Source organism: Aquila chrysaetos, chromosome 15, assembly GCF_900496995.4.
Source record: "Aquila chrysaetos chrysaetos chromosome 15, bAquChr1.4, whole genome shotgun sequence".
Taxonomy (NCBI): domain Eukaryota; kingdom Metazoa; phylum Chordata; class Aves; order Accipitriformes; family Accipitridae; genus Aquila; species Aquila chrysaetos.
Window position 1 is genome coordinate 21847349 of NC_044018.1, and position 20989 is coordinate 21868337.

General features: G+C 37.5%; 1 protein-coding gene across 1 annotated transcript in view; it reads left to right on the forward strand.

Moving 5' to 3' along the window:
- Positions 1-7520, forward strand: part of SH3YL1 (SH3 and SYLF domain containing 1) — a 52637-nt gene extending 45117 nt beyond the window's left edge. The window contains exon 10 of the mRNA XM_030036844.1: positions 6943-7520. Within this exon, the coding sequence (XP_029892704.1) occupies positions 6943-7142 (200 nt within the window). The 3' untranslated portion in view covers positions 7143-7520. The remainder of the gene's footprint in view (positions 1-6942) is intronic.
- The last annotated feature ends 13469 nt before the right edge of the window (positions 7521-20989 follow it).

The following is a 20989-nucleotide window of genomic DNA, read 5'->3' on the forward strand; positions in this document are numbered from 1 at the left end:
TAGTTATACAGAGACTAAAAATGCAGTAAGTTAAAAAAGATAAATATACAATGAAAAATCAAGTTAGAATTGATTTCCAATGATTTGTACAGAGATGGGGAATGTAAAAAGGGTAAAGGAGACCCTCCCCTTGAGTCATGAGGTTCAGAGAAGACCCCCTTGCTTTCTAAACTCCTGCTGGAGTCTAGGTGCGGCTGGATAAACTCCTAGTCCCCGACTTGGTCAACAGTTTGTTTCTAAGGGATTATGAGTATAATAACAGCCTGACATTCATTCAGAGTCGAATAAAGTTCACGACAGTAATTTAAGTGTAGATTTGAAAAGTAATAACTTGTGATATACTTGCTATAGAATATTCAGGTTAGTACACACTCATGCATAAAGGAACTAAGAGATATACATAAAAGCAAGCAAGAGCGGTACACCTGTTAAAAATTCCACTCGAGTTCAGTGAAAATATTCATACTGAATGCTTTGGCATCTTTCTCAATGGGTGAAGGGTCGAGTCTCAAGGAGTGGAGAGTATCAGCCCAGGTCCCGTCAGCTTTCAGCCACAGACCTCCGATCTTCGCAAACAGGAAAGTCTGCGAGCTCTGAGAGGCGTCCCACTCGGAGGGAGATGCTGGTTGCAGCCCACTGTGGTCTGAGAGAGCTCAAAGGGCCTCACTTAGTACCACTCCTTATAGATTCGGGAGATGATTGACTTTAGTCATCAACAAAATACTGGGATTCCAGCTGCGCTGGTACCATTTCACCTGAGTTATGATTCAGATGAGGAATACTCTGGGGCTGTTGGAGAATGACTTAAGATTCAGATACGGGGTGCTCCAAGGTTGTCCGAGGAGGGCTGGGATATCGCAAGGTTCTTATGAGAGAAATAGTTTTCTTTACTTTCGGGTTTTTTTGTTGTCACCCAACAGCAGGAGTCCTTGAGATGGTCCGCACGACTCCCTGTCTTAGCTGTGTGAGAGTCGCTGGTACGGTCAAGCGACACTTAACCGCCCGACTCACTACACTTATGCTAAGGCCTAATGAGACTCCCCGTGTTTGTAGATCAGCTGAGAGAGGGGGAAAGAAATGCACCACCACAGATTACTGCTGTTCCAGTCCAAACTCTCTCCCTGCCAATTACAAATTTTCATGCTGCTTTTATACTTCAAGGTAACTTTGTTTCAAAAGTCTCTTTTGAAGTTTTTCATCAAATCACAGAATGATTGAGGTTGGAAAGGGCCTTTAGAGATCATCTGGTCCAACCCCCATGCTCAAGCAGGGCCACCGAGAGCCAGTTGCCCAGGACCATGTCCAGATGGCTTTTGAATACCTCCAAGGATGGAGGCTCCACAACCTCTCTGGGCAACCTGTGCCAGTGCTGGGTCACCCTCACAGTAAAAAAGTGTTTCCTGATGTTCAGACGGCACCTCCTGTGTTTCAGTTTGTGCCCACTGCCTCTGGTCCTGTTATTGGGCACCACTGGAAAGAGCCTGGCTCCATCCTCTTTGCACCCTCCCTTCAGGTATTTATAGACATTGATGAGCCTTTTCTTCCCTAGGCTGAACAGTCCCAGCTCTCTCAGCCTTTCCTCATAGGAGAGATGCTCCAGTCCCTTTGTCATCCCCATGGCCCTTTGCTGGACTCTCTCCAGCATGTCCATGTCTCTTTTGTGCTGAGGAGCTCAGAGCTGGACCCAGCACTCAAGGTGTGGCCTCACCAGCGCTGAGTAAAGGGGAAGGATCACCTCCCTTGGCCTGCTGGCAATACTTTGCCTAATGCAACCCAGCATACTGTTTGCCTTCTTTGCTAGAATGGCATGTTGCTGGCTCGTGTAAAGCTGTTGAATCAAGCTAATGGTTGTCTTCCTCTTTAACATGTCCATTTGGGGCCTGATAATAGTCTTCCTTTTTAATACGATAATTTGGGGCAAACATCCTTCAGGCAGTTTAGTATAATCAATATATGTACACACACAGTATTTACACTCACAGTCGTATCTGAGCAGGTGGTGTTGTCCACACCTGCTAAGGGTGGCCATTAAAATCTTCTATAAACTCTTTATTGTTGCTGGCACCAACTATCATTTTTTACTCAGAGATTTGCAAGACCCAGTAATTAACCTAGTTCTTCAGCCTACTTTGGATTCTTTCCTGAACTCTTAATTATAAACTCAATACTAATCCTTTCCAAAGAAAAGCCCAGTGTCCCATAACAGATAAAGAACTAAGATTTCTGTCTGTTTACTGTCAGTTACAGCTCTCATCCTAAACCTACGAGCAATACCCAAGGCTTTCAGTACCTCTGAACACTGTACTAGTGATAATAAACCTTTTTGATATTTGATATATTTGTTTTTGAAAGCATAGATGTTTGCATCTGCCTAGATCCATTAGTTGTTTTCCATCGTTTGGTCTGTTTGTTGGTTTTCTCTTACTTCTGCTGTACAAACAAGATTCATGTGGTTGCTTAGTTTTCTAGGTCTCTGTTTAAACAATGAGAACTCTATTACAGCTTTTCTGTAAGATGACGCTTTTTGGTGGGGCTTTTATGCCAGCACTATACAACTTCTGTCCTCTCTGATGCTGGAGACTCATCTGACTTTTTAACATTTTGTGTGATAGTTCCAGTCACTTCTCTCTACTTCTTTACAAAATACAGAGAAAGTAGAAGTTTGTATGTTAAATGTGTTGCTCATTCAGATTGCTTTTTAAATAACAAAAACTATAGCCATGCATTCTAAAGGTTGCACAAAAAAAATTTACTAAGATAGAGAGACTATTCAGTTTCAAGGAAAAATATATCTACCTAGACAATCACATTTTCATATGGTATGTTGCAACCCAATAGAAGCAATGTTGTAACCTTTCAACTTCAAAAGAAGCCAGACCCACAGTCCATTTACCAAAGTAGAGATTTAGCTGAAAGTGCATAATATATGGGCAGTTAACAACAGGATTACCCTGTCAGTCATCAGTACCCTTGATCAGATGGCTCGTTGGCAGTGACAATTGAGTCACAGGGTCCTTTTTCACAAGCTTTTTAATATGGTTTAGATGAACCCCAAACCAGCAGTAATAGTTTCTGTTAGTTCACTTATAGTATCTACCATATAGGTGCACACGTGACCCACAAAATGATCCTAGCTCTTTAATTGCTGACAATTAGCAAATTTTGCAAAGTGGATTTTTAGCAATCTCACCACTAACCTCAAGCGCATGAAACTTATTTCAGTTTTATTGCTGTGTCAATGGCCAAAACCAGCACTTCACAGTTTTTATATAATTCTTCTGCAAGCTCTTTAGCATCAGACATTCAGTGGCTAGGCGATATACACATCTATGCCAGTAAAATTAAATTTGGGACCCACAGCTGGACTGTACTATTCTGTCTTCCAACTCAGATTTAGTTTTTGAAAGCATAATAAGCCGAACCCAAAATGATGTAAAATGCCTTTTCTTCTCTAAAAACCGGTCTTAGAATCAGCCTATGGGTTTACTGACATTTTATACGTTGGCTACCTGTGCTAGTAAATTAAACAGTGTGAAGGCATGGGCCCAAGCGCTATAACTCAGTTACCTATGTGATTGAGTTTCTAGAAAGTTCCTTGGTGTTAATCTCACCTAGCACTTTCCCAGATAATTAATCCATAGATGCGGTTTAGGAGTTATTCCAGTATAGAAACCAGTAGGTAGTTTGGCTGTGGCTCTCCTCTCTGGATGGTGAGTGTTTACTAGTATATATGTCGCCAGTCTATGCCAGTTGGCCTCAAAGTCAAAGAAAGGCTCTGGCACTCTTCAGCCATTAATAGAAATGTAGCCACTGTATCTGTTCTATAGCAATTTTCTAAAGAATGCTTTCATTCTGCAGTAAATGTGCTGTAATTAAAGATAGTTTTATCACTTTCTCATTCACTCTGGGGCTGGTACTGCAGCGCACCCAAGAGGCCATAAATTCATTCTAGTTTATACCTCATTGAGTCCTTAATCCATAGCAGTAGTCCTTAGCAAAAAGTTCAAGTCATTATGGCATGTAAAGATGAATAAAAATGAAAGGATGTTGTGGTCAGAGCAGTTTGTTACCAAGCATACGCCATACCCATGTATGCTAGAGCATTAAATATGTATGCTGGCTGCTGCACTAATTGATCTTCAGCCAAAATTTCTATATTTCTGTTGTGACCACTGTGTTTGTAGAAGTGTGCTGTGTGTATTCAGATACCATTAATTAAGGATTTTCCACGGTGTAATTTGTTTTTATTCCAGTGTGCATACTCATAAATCTCAATTATTTCAGTATCATATGCTGTATGTAGCACTGTAGCACCATCTTGTGTGAGCTGCAAATGTGGTTTCAATATATGCATTCAGCCATCTTCATGTTAACTATAACAATTTTATTTAAAACCCTTTTATGTAAAACTGAAATCGGGAAACAAGAATTTGAAATAGCTCCCCCTTATAATATGTGGTAGATTTCATAACAGCGTATTCTTTTAAGATACCTATTTGCTAGGATGATCCAAATAAATATGAGGCATGGGATGCTGCAATCTGGAGGCAATAAATACACATTTTATCTGTTTTATGCTACAAAAATACAGAATTAAAGGACAGAGATTAGAATTTTTGTGAGAAATAAAATGAAACTATAGTATGGGAAAGAGCTGCTAGGGAGAATTAAGTAGGAGTTGTTATGAAATAGCTGATGAATAAAGCTGGAAAATGCTTTTAAATTATAGCAGGTAGCACATGGGGCAGGGACACAGAACTCAGTGTTCATAATCAGCTGTAGTGCTTTGCGGTTTCTGTGTGTTTGGAAAGTTACACATGCACGGGGGCAAAAAGTGGGAAGGGAAATGCATGAAACAATCTTGTTCATATGACAGAGCAAACAATTATTGGAGGCATGATTGTGGTGCATTGAATGCACTCCTACACTTTAATATCTCACACGCACTTCTTTTGTTTCACCTTTTCATGCTTTAATTTGTGTCTAGATTCCCTTTGGTTTTCTTCCTACTTTTACTGAGCCAATTTCAGTATACTCAATAGTTTTCTGTAAGAGGAATTATAGTCTTACTCTTAACGCAAGTTTGGCCATGGAGGAGGTAACTATTACTTGCTGCCTTTGCTACAAGTCCAGCATATTAAAGTGGTGGTGACAGTTCTTCTGTGTACGTTCTTCTTGAATGTAATGAAAAGAAGCTTTCACCATCACTTTCAACACTTTCAGTCTCTTCTTTTGTGCTGTCAATTATCTAATTTTTCCAAGTATATTAACATAGTTTGGACAGTTATAAATACATAGTAACTCTAATTCTCCTTGAGTGATTATCCATTTGAACATTTAGGTGATGGAAACACATATGGTTAAGAACTCAAAGTATAAGAATTTGTAGTCTTCATCGTAACATAAAATGCACCCATGCGTGCTACCAGAATGTGGCACGGGTAAAACACACCCCCTCTTCCTTTTTATATGCAACTGAGTCATAACTGCATTCATGCCTTAGCACCTAAAGAGTCCTGAGCTACAGTATTTTCTTACTGTTATTCTATTAAAACTAGGAGTAAAAAGTTCAAGTGTCTCTTATTTTTGTGGGTTTTGCTGTGATATCCTCAATCAAAATATCTAGCTTCAAATCACACTTTGTATGGGAACACAGCATATCATTCTGACTGCATCAAATGCTTGAATTCTTGGAGAAAGATCACGTAATTGCTGAATACTCAGTCTGTCAGGGTTTCAAGTGTGAAAGTAAAAAAAGGTATTTAGAAAAGTTGTATTGCTGCCTTTTTTTGGTAGGAGTAACTGGTGGAGATGAGGACCTGATAAACATGGGTATTCTTGTCTGGTTTTGTTTTCACATCAAAAGAAATAGTGGTGTGTGACTTCAGATCATGAATATAGATGTCAGGGGAGAGAGACTGTGTGATCAAGGAAGACAGCATTTGACTTCTCTGCAACCAACACTCTCCCAGCTCATGGCCAAATAATTTTGTATTAATCTTTGATGATTGCTACAAATACAGATCATGAAGGGAAAGAACTGGCCTATGGAATGAAGATATATATTGACAGATGCTGGGGAAAAATTCTATGCTGTTTATGCATACATTTGTAGTTCATTATTCTTCTCTGTCTGTCCTGTTTTGGCTACAGTTTGTATTTGGGAGGCTTGGGGGAAGAGGAGTTTTCCTCTTGCTTTTGAAGTGATAAAAGCAACTAGAAGAAAAGTTCTGTGGGTATCAGTTGCTGACAACAGACTGCCAAAAAAAAAGTTGTATCAGTGCTTCTCTGACCATCCTTTCTAGCTCTGTACTTGCAGTGCGTAGACTACAAAGAGCTTGGGTTTCCCCTTTTGCAACAGTTTTGGCAGCAAGCAGGTGCAGCTAATGCTAAAAGCCTTTAATCTTGCATGCTTGAGCATTTGTGCAGCCATCATGTCCATATGAGCAATACACCCTGAAATCTCTCCACCTGACTGTGTAAACGTCTTCATTATTTCCTCTTAACTAGTCTTCCATTGCATCTTCCATTTTTCACTTTTAGGTGCATTCATGTGAGAGATTTAACTGTTTTCTAAATCAACATTAAACAAATGCAACTACCTTGTATAGTTCAGACAGTTAAAGGAATTGAGAGCAAACATAATTATTAGCAAACTGAAGTTATTCGCTTGGATTGGAAGTTCAATAGTCATAAACATTGAGATATTGGCTAAAAAAGTGTCAACACTGTCTCTGTTTGACCGTATGAGGCATATAGAAATAGTTGCTGATCTTTATTTTGTGTATGGAGGGGTTTTTTTGTCAGTGTTTTATATGCTCAGATAAATTATTTTGGTGTCTTTGTCACTGTTTTCTACTGTCATTTAAGAATATTGTATTTAAGGACTTACTGTATGTGCAGTTCGGTAATTTCCTTTTTATTTGATTTCTTTCACTTCAGGTAACTCTTGGAGTAATCCAGTAGAAGTGACAGCACTTTATTCATTCGAAGGACAACAGCCAGGTGACTTGACTTTTAAAGCTGGAGACAAAATCACAGTCACAACCAAAACAGATTCCCAGTTTGACTGGTGGGAAGGAAGAATAGGAGGACAAACTGGCATCTTTCCGGCCAATTATGTTGCCATAAGTAACAACTAAATTTGTATAGGAGAAAATGTTGAAGCAGTAATATATTTACACTGAAAAATATATTTTAACTTTTCACATTTTAGTAAAATGAGATTCTTGATCAAGACTATTCTAACACAAAATTGAAATACATTAAATTAACTTTCCCCTAAACTTATTTCTTAAATAAACAGTAGGCAATGAAGTATTATTTTTGAGCAGTTTGCAACATAAAAAGTACTCCAGTTTGTGTCTAGTTTCAGTTCTGTCTTGCTATATGGATTTATTTTTTACATGAGGGAAAAATTACAATTTAAAAGTAAGCATGCTGAAAAAATACTGATTTCTATTAAATTATAATTTATGGTCTCTTTCTATAATAAATGCTCTCAAATTTGCTTCAAACCATCTCTGAGTTGGAGTTCTTTACTTTTACTAAACACAGATTTTTTTTGCAGGTATGGCAGAAGAAATTACCTTTATACTTAGTTTTAAAAATCACTTCAGGCATTACAATTTTTGTTAGTAACTACTTTAGGTCTGGTCCCCAATGTTTGTCCTTGTTAGGCATACAAAGACCTTTTTTTTAAACAACTCAGTTCAGCTTCTCTGATAGTTTGTCTTATGTTGCTCTCATCTTTGAAGAATTTAAGCACTTCTGAAAGTTTGTTTAATAAAATGCATGAATAGTCCCTCCCAGAAAATATATAGGCTTATGATATCCCTTGATTCCTATAGGAACTTGTTCCACAAATGGAAAGCAAGATAGAGAAATCTCTGCCTGGTTCACAAGTGAGCTTGCACAACTCTTCCTGCTTCTTCCCATTTAAGATTTTTTTAATGTTTAATCTGTAAGGAAAGAGCAACATAGAGTAAATTACAGCGTAAATAGAGTAAATTATTAACAGTAAGATAGGGAAAATATTTCTGTGGCATATATATAGTAGTAATGTATAGCACTATTATTCTCAGATTTCAACTTAATTTTGAGTATTTTTGTAAATCAACTTCATTTTACAACTTGAAAGTTGATGTGACAAATCAGAGCAGAGGTGAGAATGAGTGTTGGAGTTTTTGAGAACCAGTTTAGTTTCCTTCTCATTGCTGGATATGCTAAATTTTCCTCTTACATGGAGTTAATGCCAAGATGATAATTATGCTTCTTCAGTCTCAGCTTTTCCCCACTTGAAAATGTATTTTGTTAAGTCTTTGTTTCTTCCAACAGTGCCGAGAGTATCAGATGGAAAATTAGTATGTGCGATCTTTCCAGCAACCAAGTTGCAGTTGGTCTGCTGTTATGATCTACTAATCTATCAAGTGCTGTTTAGCTTTAAGTTATCCCATCTGAATGGCAAGGTTAAGCCTAGTATAGAGGAAGACTTACCATCATAAGAAAATAATTCCATTCCACTTATTGGCAAAAGTTTCTGGATTTCTTTCAGCCTGGGCCACATGTTTTTGATAAACAAACTCAAAATAAGACAGAAGAGACTGAAACCATAGTCAAATGCGTTTGCTACCTTTCAATGAAAATCCTTCATATGCTTTGCCTAATAGGCAAGACAGATGTATGGCATCTGTCTTCAGATAGATGCCATCACCAAATGGATCCGTACTGCTTGCAGGTATTTTTTTAGAAAGTATTTTCCAAACAGTTGGAAAGAGTTACATAATCTTACACAGCTGCAGTGGAAGTGTTGTTATATGCCTTTAGATTCTTGATCAAGGCATCTAACATGCCTTATATGCTATATGGCATATGTTATATGCCTTATATGTTATATGCCTTTAGAAGGACTGTTGTAGCATCTGCCAGTTTGAGGTGAGAAAGCAAATTCTGTGTTTACCTATCTTTCAGATAGATGGACTGCATCTATTGCTTATTAAGCAAGAAAACACTGAATCATCCAATATCAAAACTTAGTAAACAAGATTAATAATAATATCATAGACCCAGCATCTAGATATTCCACATATTCACAAAGAACCACTCCTGCATTTATTATACCCTGTTGCTGCATGTTAATTATGCAGTACAAGCTGAAGCATCCACTAGCAGAATTGTGCTGTGGTACTTCATTAGTCATTTCCAGAATGCTGGCTGCTTTTTCAGCCAGTGTAGTTGCCTTTGTGTAGGGTCATTAAAACTTCTTAACTCATCTCAAGTGTCTTCTTCCATGAAACTGTCAGAATTTATGAACTTGCACATTAAAATCTTTTTATTGTTTATGTAAATTCAGTTTCTTGGATTGCCTTAGCTGAGTTCGGGGAAAAATGAGAGTTGTCTAATCTAAGTGTTCATGATAGTCTGTAGACTCTGCAGGATAGCACTGATTAATTACTAAATCCAAGCTGCATTTTCAGGGGGAAATATTAAATGGGAAGCGTATCTCATACCTGGAACATTTCTTTCTTCATCTAAATATAATACAGGAAAGAGAAGATTCAGTGGATTAGCCTAATGAAAGAAAAGCCATTGGTTGTCAAAAAACAAACCTTCTTGAAGCATTACAGAACTCTACGGCCTGATTCTACATGCCTTTGACATGGGCTGGATCAACCCATGTCAGTGGGCTTAGGCTAATTCCAAAAGTGGTTTTGTAAAAACAGTAAAAATGGTTTACAGTAAAAGGCAGTCTGCATGATTTGGTAAACTAAGAGATCTGTAAGGAACAGGTAGTTATATAGCAGGTTCTCTGCAGTAGGTCTAGGAACAAAAACCTAGAGATAAACAGAATCACCCAAGAGACACTTATGTTCTGGTAAGAGAGCTTTTCCATGAAAGAAAGTCCATGTATGTGTTCCTTCACTACAGGATGCCTCACCCAGATCCAGAAGAAAGAGAAGATACTGAAGAAGACGGTGCCTCTAGCACAAAGTATTAAATGTGTTTGTAGACCAGTTATGAGGTGCCTAGCATCTGGTTTTCAATGGAGGATATATGTCTGTAGGACCAAATCAGGAGGTATCTGTACTAGAAGAGAAAAAATGAGTTACGGAGCCATGGAGTTCCCTCAAGGGGATACTTAATAAAAGGTACAGAGATTACGGGCAAAGTACTTCTGCTGTGGTGTTGAGCAGGTTCAATTCATCATCTTGCTTTTATAAGCAGTGATCTTCAGCATATAAACCAACTATTTTTATTCCTGAAGCGCAGTTAATCAGACAATAGTAATTTCTCTGTATAAAATACAGGTACTTTCCATATTTATTTTGTGACTATATTTTGTATATGGCAGCCCGACTTCCTGTCAGTCTTCGTAGGCTATGAGCAAGGTAATTCCCGAAGGTTAGTAGGACTGTATGCTCTGTGTTCAACATCATCAGGTAACTTAATCATAATTCATCTTAACTTTAAGTGTTTCACCATCCTAAATTGTCAAAGTAGAATTCTTTCCTGGAGGAAATCTTATGGCTTACGATATTATAGGCTTCAAATTTTGAATTTCATGGTGCCCAGAAATAATTTTTTCTGTTGTACCTCTAAGCATTTTTCTCAGGATGTGATTACTGATGGGTCACTGGACCGGCAGATCAGTATTGCAAGGTGTGCTACAAAAAATCTTCCTTCTGACATGTCTAGCTGGTGTGTATTCACTGACACATTTACACATACTGATGGCAGGTTTGCAAGAAAGTTTTCACCAACTCTGGCCTTTTATAAAATATCAAATGATTTGTCTGCTACAAGCATTTGGATGCATCTTCCCTGCTATCTGTATCTGTTCATCCTTTCTGAAACTGAGATGCTTGCATAAATGTCACAGTTGAAGGACAGAAAGAATGAAAACTTAGTTTTTTCTCACCCTCAACATGAATTTGTGTCTTGGTTTCTAGTGGACTCAAAGATTTTCCTCGTAATAGTTCAGAGGACTAAACAAGGTTTTTTTGAGGTAAGTCTACCATGATTAAAGCCTTACCATCTATATCCATTTGTGATAGCTTTCATTGCTTACCACTGGAGAAGGATAAAGGGAAGTTAGTCTTGTTCCTCTTTTAACAGTTTCCATAGTCTCCTAAGCTGTATTTTCCCCCCAGCCATAATTTCAAACCTGAGTTTGAATTAGCTCCTAAACTCCCTCTATCACCTGTAGGAAGGCACTTCAGGAGCCTTAGGCATGTTAAGGTGATGTAGCTTCTCTGCCGGTCTTGAGTTTGTTCAGTGCGTGCAAGTTTTTCCTCGTGAGACTGTTCACTGTCCAATCCACTGTCATCAAGAAAATTCTATTTTTCCACAATAAAACCTTACTGGAGAATATATAATGATGGTAACAAGACTATCTACCAAGTCTGTCCAGCAAGAGTTCAACTCACAGGAAGATCCTAGTGCATACAATCTCCTCGTCGGCTTTTGGATCAAGACTCACTCTCCTTCTTCTGTGTTTTATGTGGGTTCAAGTCATATGACAGCTTATTTTCTTCAAATCTGCCCTTTCCAGAGAATAAAACTTCAAAAGACTTAATACCTGGTTTATGTTGGTATTTAGCATAATTTACATTGGCTGACTACAGAGTCTGTTAGTTTTGCCAGGAGAATCCATTGAAAAAACTCAGAAAAAAAACCATAATTATTAAATGCACCAAGTTTTAATTCATGTTAGTAGTGGTGAAACAATAATATCTGACAGTTCCATGCTTCCAAAATTTTTGATATTCAGAGTATTTAGGCAACCATCTGTCAACAAATTACGTAAGTAAGAAAAGTATTCAGCTTTTGGTAATGGGAGAGGATGGTACATTTTAAAGTTTGTCTTTAAAGCATTAAGATTAGCTTAAAAAATAAAGTACTTATTTTATCCTGATACCAGCCAAAGATACAAAATGCAGAGGGAAAAACTGAAAAAGAAGGGGTTTTTTCTCTCTTACAGGCATTTCATCAACTAGTTGTTAAGATAGAAACAGTGTACAACTGTTCTCAACAGATATTTCTTCTACATCCATTTTAATTAATGCATCTGCTTTAATTGACTATTTAAAATGGTATCTATGCTTTCAGAAATTTTAAAATGTTTTGTAAACCTTATTCAGTTTATTCCTAACATCTCTTTGACAGCTTACATAATTTTGTCCATTTATGTTTGTTTGCAATACTTTTAAGTACGTGACCAAAACCATAACTAGAGTGTGTTCAGATTCTATTCTTTGTAATATCTGTTTTGCAAAAATATGTTAATTTACTAGTAATTTAACTTTAACTTGTAATTTTAAAAATAACTTTGGTAACAAGTATAACTGCAAAACTTTTGATCTGACATTTTCCTCCGTTCTTTTTTTCCTTGCAGGCCATTGCTGACAAAAAATATTTCTGTTAGGTGTAGGTGTAAATTTCCATCGTGGTTAATATCTCCAGTTCTTCAGCAACAAGGAGACACGTAATCCCACTCTCCGTTCTCATATCAGGCCAAACATTCCCATTTATTGAACCTTCCACAAAAATATCTCAGGCCGGTCTTTCCTGATTAACTGTTCTGTTTCAGTCTTTCTGTCTGTGTGCATACACACACACATACACTCACTGGGTGGTTATTTTGGATCCATGTTTGGGTAAGGACCAGCTCAGTCCAACTGAACATCTTCCTCGATGTTCTGTTCTGTTTGCCTTAATAAATTGGGAGTAGGATGGCAGGCGGAAATTCCTCAGGATTGAGTACTGGCATCTCCTTGAAAAATGACTGAGTTTCTCCTTTAAAAGCTCAATAAATTTCTACATTAGCTCTAATCATGCTTGCACAAATTTTGAAACCAGGTTTTTACAAACTGTCTCAGACTTTATGGTCTTAAATCCATATTGCGTACATTTCTACTAATTCTATACATAGCTTATGCCTACAGGATCATAAGGAAGCCAAAACTAGTCATTTACGTAGCCTTTGCAGTAGATCTTTAAAAGAATTGTCTGATCTAAAGGGAGCTGAACTGCAGCTTTTTATGTTGATTTATTGTGGGTACTTAGATGCAAAGAACTTTTGAAATGTAGACCTTTCTTCTGTGTTATCTAAATATAGATGCAACATCCTACCTATAGGCATCTGTTTCTAAAAACCTTGGCCAGAACATTTTGAAATCAAATTAGGTTGTATTGAGAATCTAAATTTATCCAACACTTCAGTCTAAAAGTTCGTGGGAAAGCATTTGTGAGTTTTTAATTGGTTCTTGATCTTAATTGAATTAGAAATATTGCAAAGAAAACCTTTTGGGCTTTTCCCATGCCATAACTAATGTAAGAAAAATAAATAAAAAGAAATAGCAAGCTTCATTCTCTGGAAAAGGTTTTAGTTAATTTCATCTAAAATTAAGTGCAAATAGTTCCTTAAATGTCAGGAGTGTATGAACTAATGCATGCTAACCCTTATGCTAGATTGATATCCACGTGTTCTTCTATATCTGCAATCCATTCTGTAATTCTTTACCTACATTTTTTTTTTTAACAGTAGAAATAGAAATTCCAGTAACTGTAGACTGCAGAAGAATTCTGCCATCTGCATTGCTAAGCCTTTGCCTCTGCCTTTATAAAGCTTACAGGTAGTACCGACTTTGGAGTACTCTTCGATGGTTCTTGAACCTTTTTCCTGGCAAAGTTCACGTTCCGTTTAACATTATGGAAAAAGCAAATATTCCTAGCACCCCTATGCATATTTCTAGCCTTCAGCTTGAGAATTTGTTTTATACAAAAGTGTGTACGAGGCAGAGAAAGCAAGCCGGGCAGTGCCTAGAGGAGCTAAACATAGCCGTCTACCACAGGGAAGACCTGCCTAGCTGAAGAACCAGGAGCTGCTTGCTTGTTGAACCTGAGAACATTGTCTGTAGTGGTAATATGAGCCTGAAGATCATTTTAAGTATATGAAGAGTTTCCATAAACTACTTGGATACAATTAATTCCATTCACAAAAGCAATAATCATAGTTAAAGTAATTTTATTGCTTAAGAAATTTTGAGGCAAAGAATTTCCCCTCCTCTCTTCTTCTTTTCCACCTGTGTATCCTTCTCCAGTCTTGTACTGTTCCCGTGCTATGCATGGCCTTTTACTATCTGACTTGCTGAATGCTCAAGGACTAGGTTTGACAGTGTCCAGGGCAATTAAACCTAACCTTCCTGTGGCCTCCTTCTAAACATCTAAATAATGCTAACCACTGTACCAAATAGTTAGTTAGTCGGGGAGGGAGGGAAGAAGAGACTAGTTAACTGGCTTTGGGAGCCTAAATTCTCACATCATTCCTGTAAATGAAAGTTGTTGTTCTGTCAGATCAGATATATGGTCTCACAACAAACATTACTAGCATTCTGAGTTTCTGAACATCCTGTTTTCACAATATTTGCAGTGCCTTTTATGCTTTCAGACATTTTAATTTTATTTTCCAAATGCAAATGTTAGTCAATTCTTTTTCTCCAAGGGTTTTAAATTGGTTTAGACTCTAATTTTCACGCAATTAGATGTGAGTTTTGCCTCACAATAAATTTAGATAATGCTGTTGAGGGAAATAAATAAAGCACCTGGATGCAAAAGTATTGTCACAGATTGACAGTTCCAGCTGCTTGGGAGACATTTTTGATTACTGAAGTATCAAGTCACTTAAATAGGTGCCATTCTGTAAGATTTTATCAACTGCAGAAATTTGGGCCAAAATGAACTTTTTTTAAGCAGAGGTGATGTCTGTTAAAGTACTGGTTTTAATTTGAGTTATAGATTCTGTGGTGGTCATTTTTTGTGGAAACTAGATCTGCCCATTACCTTTTAAAATCTGTCTCAGGCTATTACTTGCTCTCAGCCTGGTATTCCCTTCAGTGTGTCTTGTATTTTAATGTTCCCAATTTCCTTCTGTCATATTTGATGTCAAAATTAAGGCCACAGTTAAGGCAGAAATTCAAAACATCAGTCTCTTAGTCTAATTGGTTTCTTGTCAGCCATCAGATTCTTACAAATGCGAACCGGGACAAGCTGCTTTAAGATTTCGCAGCCGAAGGTTGTATTTGATGTGTTGTGGATCACTTCTTCTGCATATCTGATTTCATGCTTTTCAGACTAACCCCTTGTTTCCTTCTGGCAATGCTGAAAATGCTTGGGCCTGTTCCAGCTGATTTTGCATCAGTGGGATTCTTTTGGTAGCTTTGAGGTAGACTTTAAACATTAAATGGTACTACATTTACTTAAAATCTACATTACTCTGCTGACTTTACTAGGAGCCAGGCTGCTGATCAAATTACAGTGTGAGACAGAGATTATCGATGTATTTATATGCCTCTGAAAACAATCCAATCAGTATTTTCTCCATGGCCATCACACTCTCAAGCAATACATGCTCTCAGTGTAGCTTTCCAGTAGCTCACATTCCTAGCAGAAAGGATACTGACTTTGCATCGGTCCATGCTAAGTATTTTTTTTCCTGTATTACCACCTGTGTGTTCTTCCAGTCAGTTACTTCTGTCATTTAAGAAGCCATCCCATACATCTCACATGTTTGAAGCCAATTATGACTGAAGCCCTGAAGCAGCCCTGACCTTCTTTGCAGATTCCTGTGCAGGCTGCCAGCATGTTTTCCTACAGAACCCTTGGAGTCTGGTCACGAACCTGGCAGCCAAAGGAAACAGACTTTCTTTTTGAAGATTCCTGATGACAACTGCTCTTTGGATAGCATAAAAAAGAATTTGCTATATAAAAAGTAAAATCCTATAGCCATTTCCTTGTTTTGCCTTCTCAAGGTTTGGAACATTACCTTAGCCTAAGTTAGAGTATTTCATGATGTCAAGAATTTTCCTCTTGTAGCAAGGCTTTTTCTTCTGATACTCAAAGGTCCCCTTCTGTAGAGTAGCACTCATTGCTGCACTGCTAATAAATGTTAAGAAAACAAAAAAAAGTGAAGGGGAAGGATATTCAGCACCAACCAACGTATCATCCAAAGGGCATTTTTATTTTTGAAAATATGCCTAGATTTGTGCCACCTACTTTCAGGTACCTGTTCGGGTAGGTTTAGAAGTTGTCCCAAGTTAGATATCTGTTTTTCTGAAGCAGTCAGTCGAGAGAGATAACTTACATGAAATGCCTTCTAGAGTGCTTTCTGGAGCCTGTAGTAGAGATTAACTTGTTCCTTGAAACTGTCTTCCTAATGGCATTTTGTTGGCAATCCTTCAGGGTGATCTCTGGATATAAATGCTTTATACTTGCATTGCAGAAATAAGTATTATTTTTTCTCTGTGACCCACTAAATTAAGCAAGGAGACACAATTTCAAATCCTATTAACAAAAGTTTCCAAACTGGAACATGAACTGAAACTATGGATCACTGCCACTGTGAATGAAGAATGGAAAATCTAAGAAAGGGAAAGATATAATTAACAGCACTATAAGTTCATATCTACTTTGGTAATGAGCATTAATACAGGATATTAATCTTAGTTGCTAGTTTTGACACACTCAAGCTATCTGCTTATTTCATCATTGCCTTTTTTGGTACTAAGACAGATGCTGGATAAAAATATGTATCTATCTAACTTCATATTCAGAGGATTGTTTTAGATTAATACAACACCCTTCAAGTTATTCTTCTTTTGATCAGTTTAGAAATATTCTTGGCAAAAGAAAGAGATGGAAAATAGTGAGCTGAAAAGAGAACTTCCTGAACTGAAGAAAATACAGATCTCATGAAAAGTTGTTATCTCTTAAAATTGTTCAAATTGTAAGTTGCTAAATGGATTATCTTAATCTACGACTCTTAATTTAACAATATTAATTGTTGATGATATCTAACATACCAAACCTAAGGGAACTCAGGTAGCCTGGAATATCTTTCTTTCACATAATATTAAAAAATTATATTTATATTCTTCTCCTGAGGGTGATGTCAGAATAAAAAGCCTAAATGTTATTCACTTACATTTTAAAAGTGCCAGTTTTCTTAAACATGAAGAGTTTTCTGTTAACAACTGGGCTCCAAAATCCAAATGAACAAAATGTTTAACATGAAACTCAGCAGTTTCACGTTAATAGATCCTGGCTGACAGTATGAAACTTGGACATTATTGATTACAGTTCCAATGAGATGTACTTACTTTAATACAGCGTACAAGCAACATGTGCAGGCAAGCCAGATGCAAAACTGAAACATTATCTAAACAGAGTTGATTTCAAATGTTTCAAATGTAAATAACCCACCGGGTGGTCCTTGAGACTGTCAGCAGTCATTATTTTCTGTAGCATAAACAGGGCTGTCAGCTGGGATTTCTGTCACAAAGATAAAAAGTCCTTCTTCCCTAGCAAAGCCTAGGCTGTATTTTTTAGAGAAAGTCATACACCTCTATGATAGATGGAGAGTTCCTTTCTCTATTTTAATGAAAGTATTTTATAAGCTGCCATGAAAACCAGAATAGGTGTCTGAAAAATGTAGAGTAGGAGATAAGTAAAGGTTAATGGAATTAGCAGAGTAATAAGCCTTAAAATTCTGACATGTCTAAATAAATGCATTATTTCCATAGATTGGCTGTGTTTGTTCTTCAAAGTTTTCTGCAGGTAGCAAAAGCTAAACCAAGAAAATAGATACCAATAGATAACAAACATATAACCTTGGATGAAAAAATCATTGTACATTTGAGGCTACTCCTTCAATTAAAAATATGAACATGATCAGTTTAAGTGATCTGAAGTATTAGTTGATCATAGGGACTTATACAATGGCTCTAAGATTTAAGTCCTCTAATCTGATTCAGATATTACAGAAGACTATGACTACACTGCCTGCCTCTACTTAGTCCAATGGCAGCTGAGCAATTAAAACATTTTAATAAATCTAGTCTGACGTCTCCAAGCACAAAATGAATTCTGTAGCACTATCTTCTGTATCAACAGTCACCTCTTGATTTTATAGCCACTGAAATCTGCAGGAGCATTGCCATCGGCTTCGGTGGAAACATGATTTTGGGCAGTGGAACACATCAAAGTTTATTTCAAAAATTGTTGAAGACTTTTCCAACTGATTTCCTGGACGAAAATAAAATTTTCAGGTTCTCCTCAAGACCTTTTTCACATTTCCTCCTGGAAATGTGTCATCAGGGGTCTATACTTCCTTTCTGTAATTGTCCTGTGCGCTGCTCAAAAACTAGAGAACTTCACGCTTTACTGAACCACAAATATGTCTTGTTCCTATGCAGGGATTTTCTTTGTGCCTGACGAACTGAATATAGATTCTGCCTTCCATGATAGAGTCATCGTTTGCAACGTGCATTTGTACTTACTTACATGGTGCAGTGAAAGGTAAGTAGAGTCAACTGAAAGCATTAACAATGTGGTTAATCCCTCCTGGTGCCTTGGCTCCTGAAGATATGTTACATCCCTTAGTAATTTTTGGAATAAGGAAGAAAAAGGGAATTCTTCCTCTGGAGTATGACCTGAAACCTGAAAGTCTAAGGAAACAATGTACGTTTTAATGTGATAAATGAAAATGGTGGCAAGCTTTTGAAAATTGTCAGGGCTCCAGGGTGAATCTGCACTCTCATCCTTTTGTAGCCAGGAATATCATCACAGTTCTTTTAATCTTAAACTGAATCCCATGATTGCACTTCTTTGCTTCCAGATGGCACGACAAGATAAACTCAGCTGTATTTGACACTGCAAAAAATACCCCTTCATCTAAGAACCTATGACCAGTGATGCGGAATTGGCTTTCTTCAAACAGTCTCTTACTCATTCAGAGATACACGCAGGAAAGCATTAAAAAGTCAAGAAATCTTTATTCCTCTCTCTTACCTGAATCTTTATTCTCTGCTTGTATGTTCTGCAAAGTCTGTGTAGTGTTGCCTTTGTGCTTGTCAGATTGCCTAGCTACATTTTTTCTTTTTCCTTTCCCCCCTCTTTCAGTGTGCTCCCCATTTCCTCTCGGGCAGCCACCAAGTATTCACTTCACCTTTCTTTCCCCGAGGGATTTTGGATGGTCCCTTCGACTCTTGCGTTCCTCTCTTGGAAAAACAGCTGTATAACATGGCTGGCATCCTGAAACAGCATCTTCCCTTTTAAATCTAGCACTTGTACTTAACTCTCTTAAGTTGTCTATAGTTGTCTTTATCTTTTTCTCACTACAAAACCTCTCCATTTGCATAACTGCGTAAAATAATACCGTGTGTATTTGTCGCGAAATGGAGTGGTTTGGACCACCACAGCATCCCCCTACTTTCTACTGCTAAAAGGAACTCGATGGCCAACTCCTAATAAGATCAATGAATTAGATATGCCTAAAATAGTACAGGTCTATTGCATTTTTTTCTTTTGTGTCAAAATTAACTTTAATCCAGATGACAATATATTTTAAACAATTCTTTAGTTCAGCAGGTGAGATCAGCAGATACTGTGAGTGCAAGGAAGCTGCCTTTGTCCCATACATGCTTCATGAGATACAAAACAACTAGCCTTTACTGAAACGAGATGAAACCTGCCCAAGTACCGCTGAAATGATGGCCAAATATGAATAAGAAGACTGCGAGGAATCTATTGTGGGACTTAGTACTGGAACAAGATAACCTTAACTGAAGTATCGCACACACAAGGATGGCAATGGTATCTATGCTTTGCAAAACGAGTCAACATATGTTTGTATGAATTTCCACTGTTTATGTGGGAAAAGTGAATGTGTTAATTGGTGTTTATCCAAATCTATTTTTTCCAGCTTGTGAATTTCAGTTCCCTCAGAATAAAGACTGTACAATTACAAATTCAGCACGCTATAAGCACTTCAGCTAACCATCCACAATTTTTTTTCCCTGCATTGCATTTTGCTGGAGCTCCACCTCAGACATAGAGCTATCTGCATACCATGTGCAGGCCTCCATAACTGAAACGATGACAGCAAGGGACTATCCTTGCCTAAGTCTTGGGCAGTGTATGGAGGCCAGTGTCCCAGTTTCTGGGTCCTGAAAAGGGAACGTGCTCGTCTTGGTGTGTGGTCTTCTCCGATTCTTTGAATCACAGCTGTGGTTTTTGGTTTTGACAAAAGTCATTTTTTCAACAGAACGGAATTTTCCACAAAATCCTCCCTTTCACAAGAATTGTCCATTTTTTAAACTCTTTAAAGTCAAAACTGTTTAGATTTACTGTTTTTTTCCCAAAAACGTGAAAAAACTGTTGATGCATAATTTCAATAAAAATCAGGAAAAAATAAAATTTTCTTCAAGTGTGTTTCATGTGTTCCAGCCCCCTGACACTTTTCTTCTGCTGTTCCCAGTATTTTTGTCATCCTACAGTGTTTCAGTAATTTTCATACATATTGCTGTTAGGTTTGTGTTTATGCATTTCACGGCCTTTCAGACCAAAGAATCTTAACTACTGAAATAAAAAGGGACTGAAATCCCTGCAGGAGAACGTGTGCATCAGAGATACAGAAAGCTGTAAATGTGTGGTTTAAAATTATAGTCCTTTCCTTCCTTTTTTCTTCACCTGGCACTATTTTTCTTGCACTAACAGTACAACAGTCTAGTAATTGTCTGTAGCAAAGAAAATGCAAACTTTCCCCTCTGCACTGATGAGTCAGATTTGAATGTTAAAGGAAAATACACTGAAGCCAGCTGAAACTGTGGTTGCAGAGAAAGAAGATTCTTTCAAATCCTGTTCTTCAGTATCTTTTTATAAGTAACCATTGCATTTAATAAATTATTGCCAAAAGGCTTTACTGCATCAGTAGGTAATAAAGTGGAGGGACTGGGTAAGCTAAGGGTAGGTTCTGTGCAGCAGTTTGTATGAGTGCCTCTGCGTGTTTGTGTATCTATATGTAGTATTTGGTGAAGAAGTAATGCTGGACTGAACCTCTTTGATTGGATTATATTGTGTCTTGCCCTTTCCATCATTATTATATTGTTAGCTGATGTTTATTTTCATAACTGTGCTTTTACTACATCTGTAA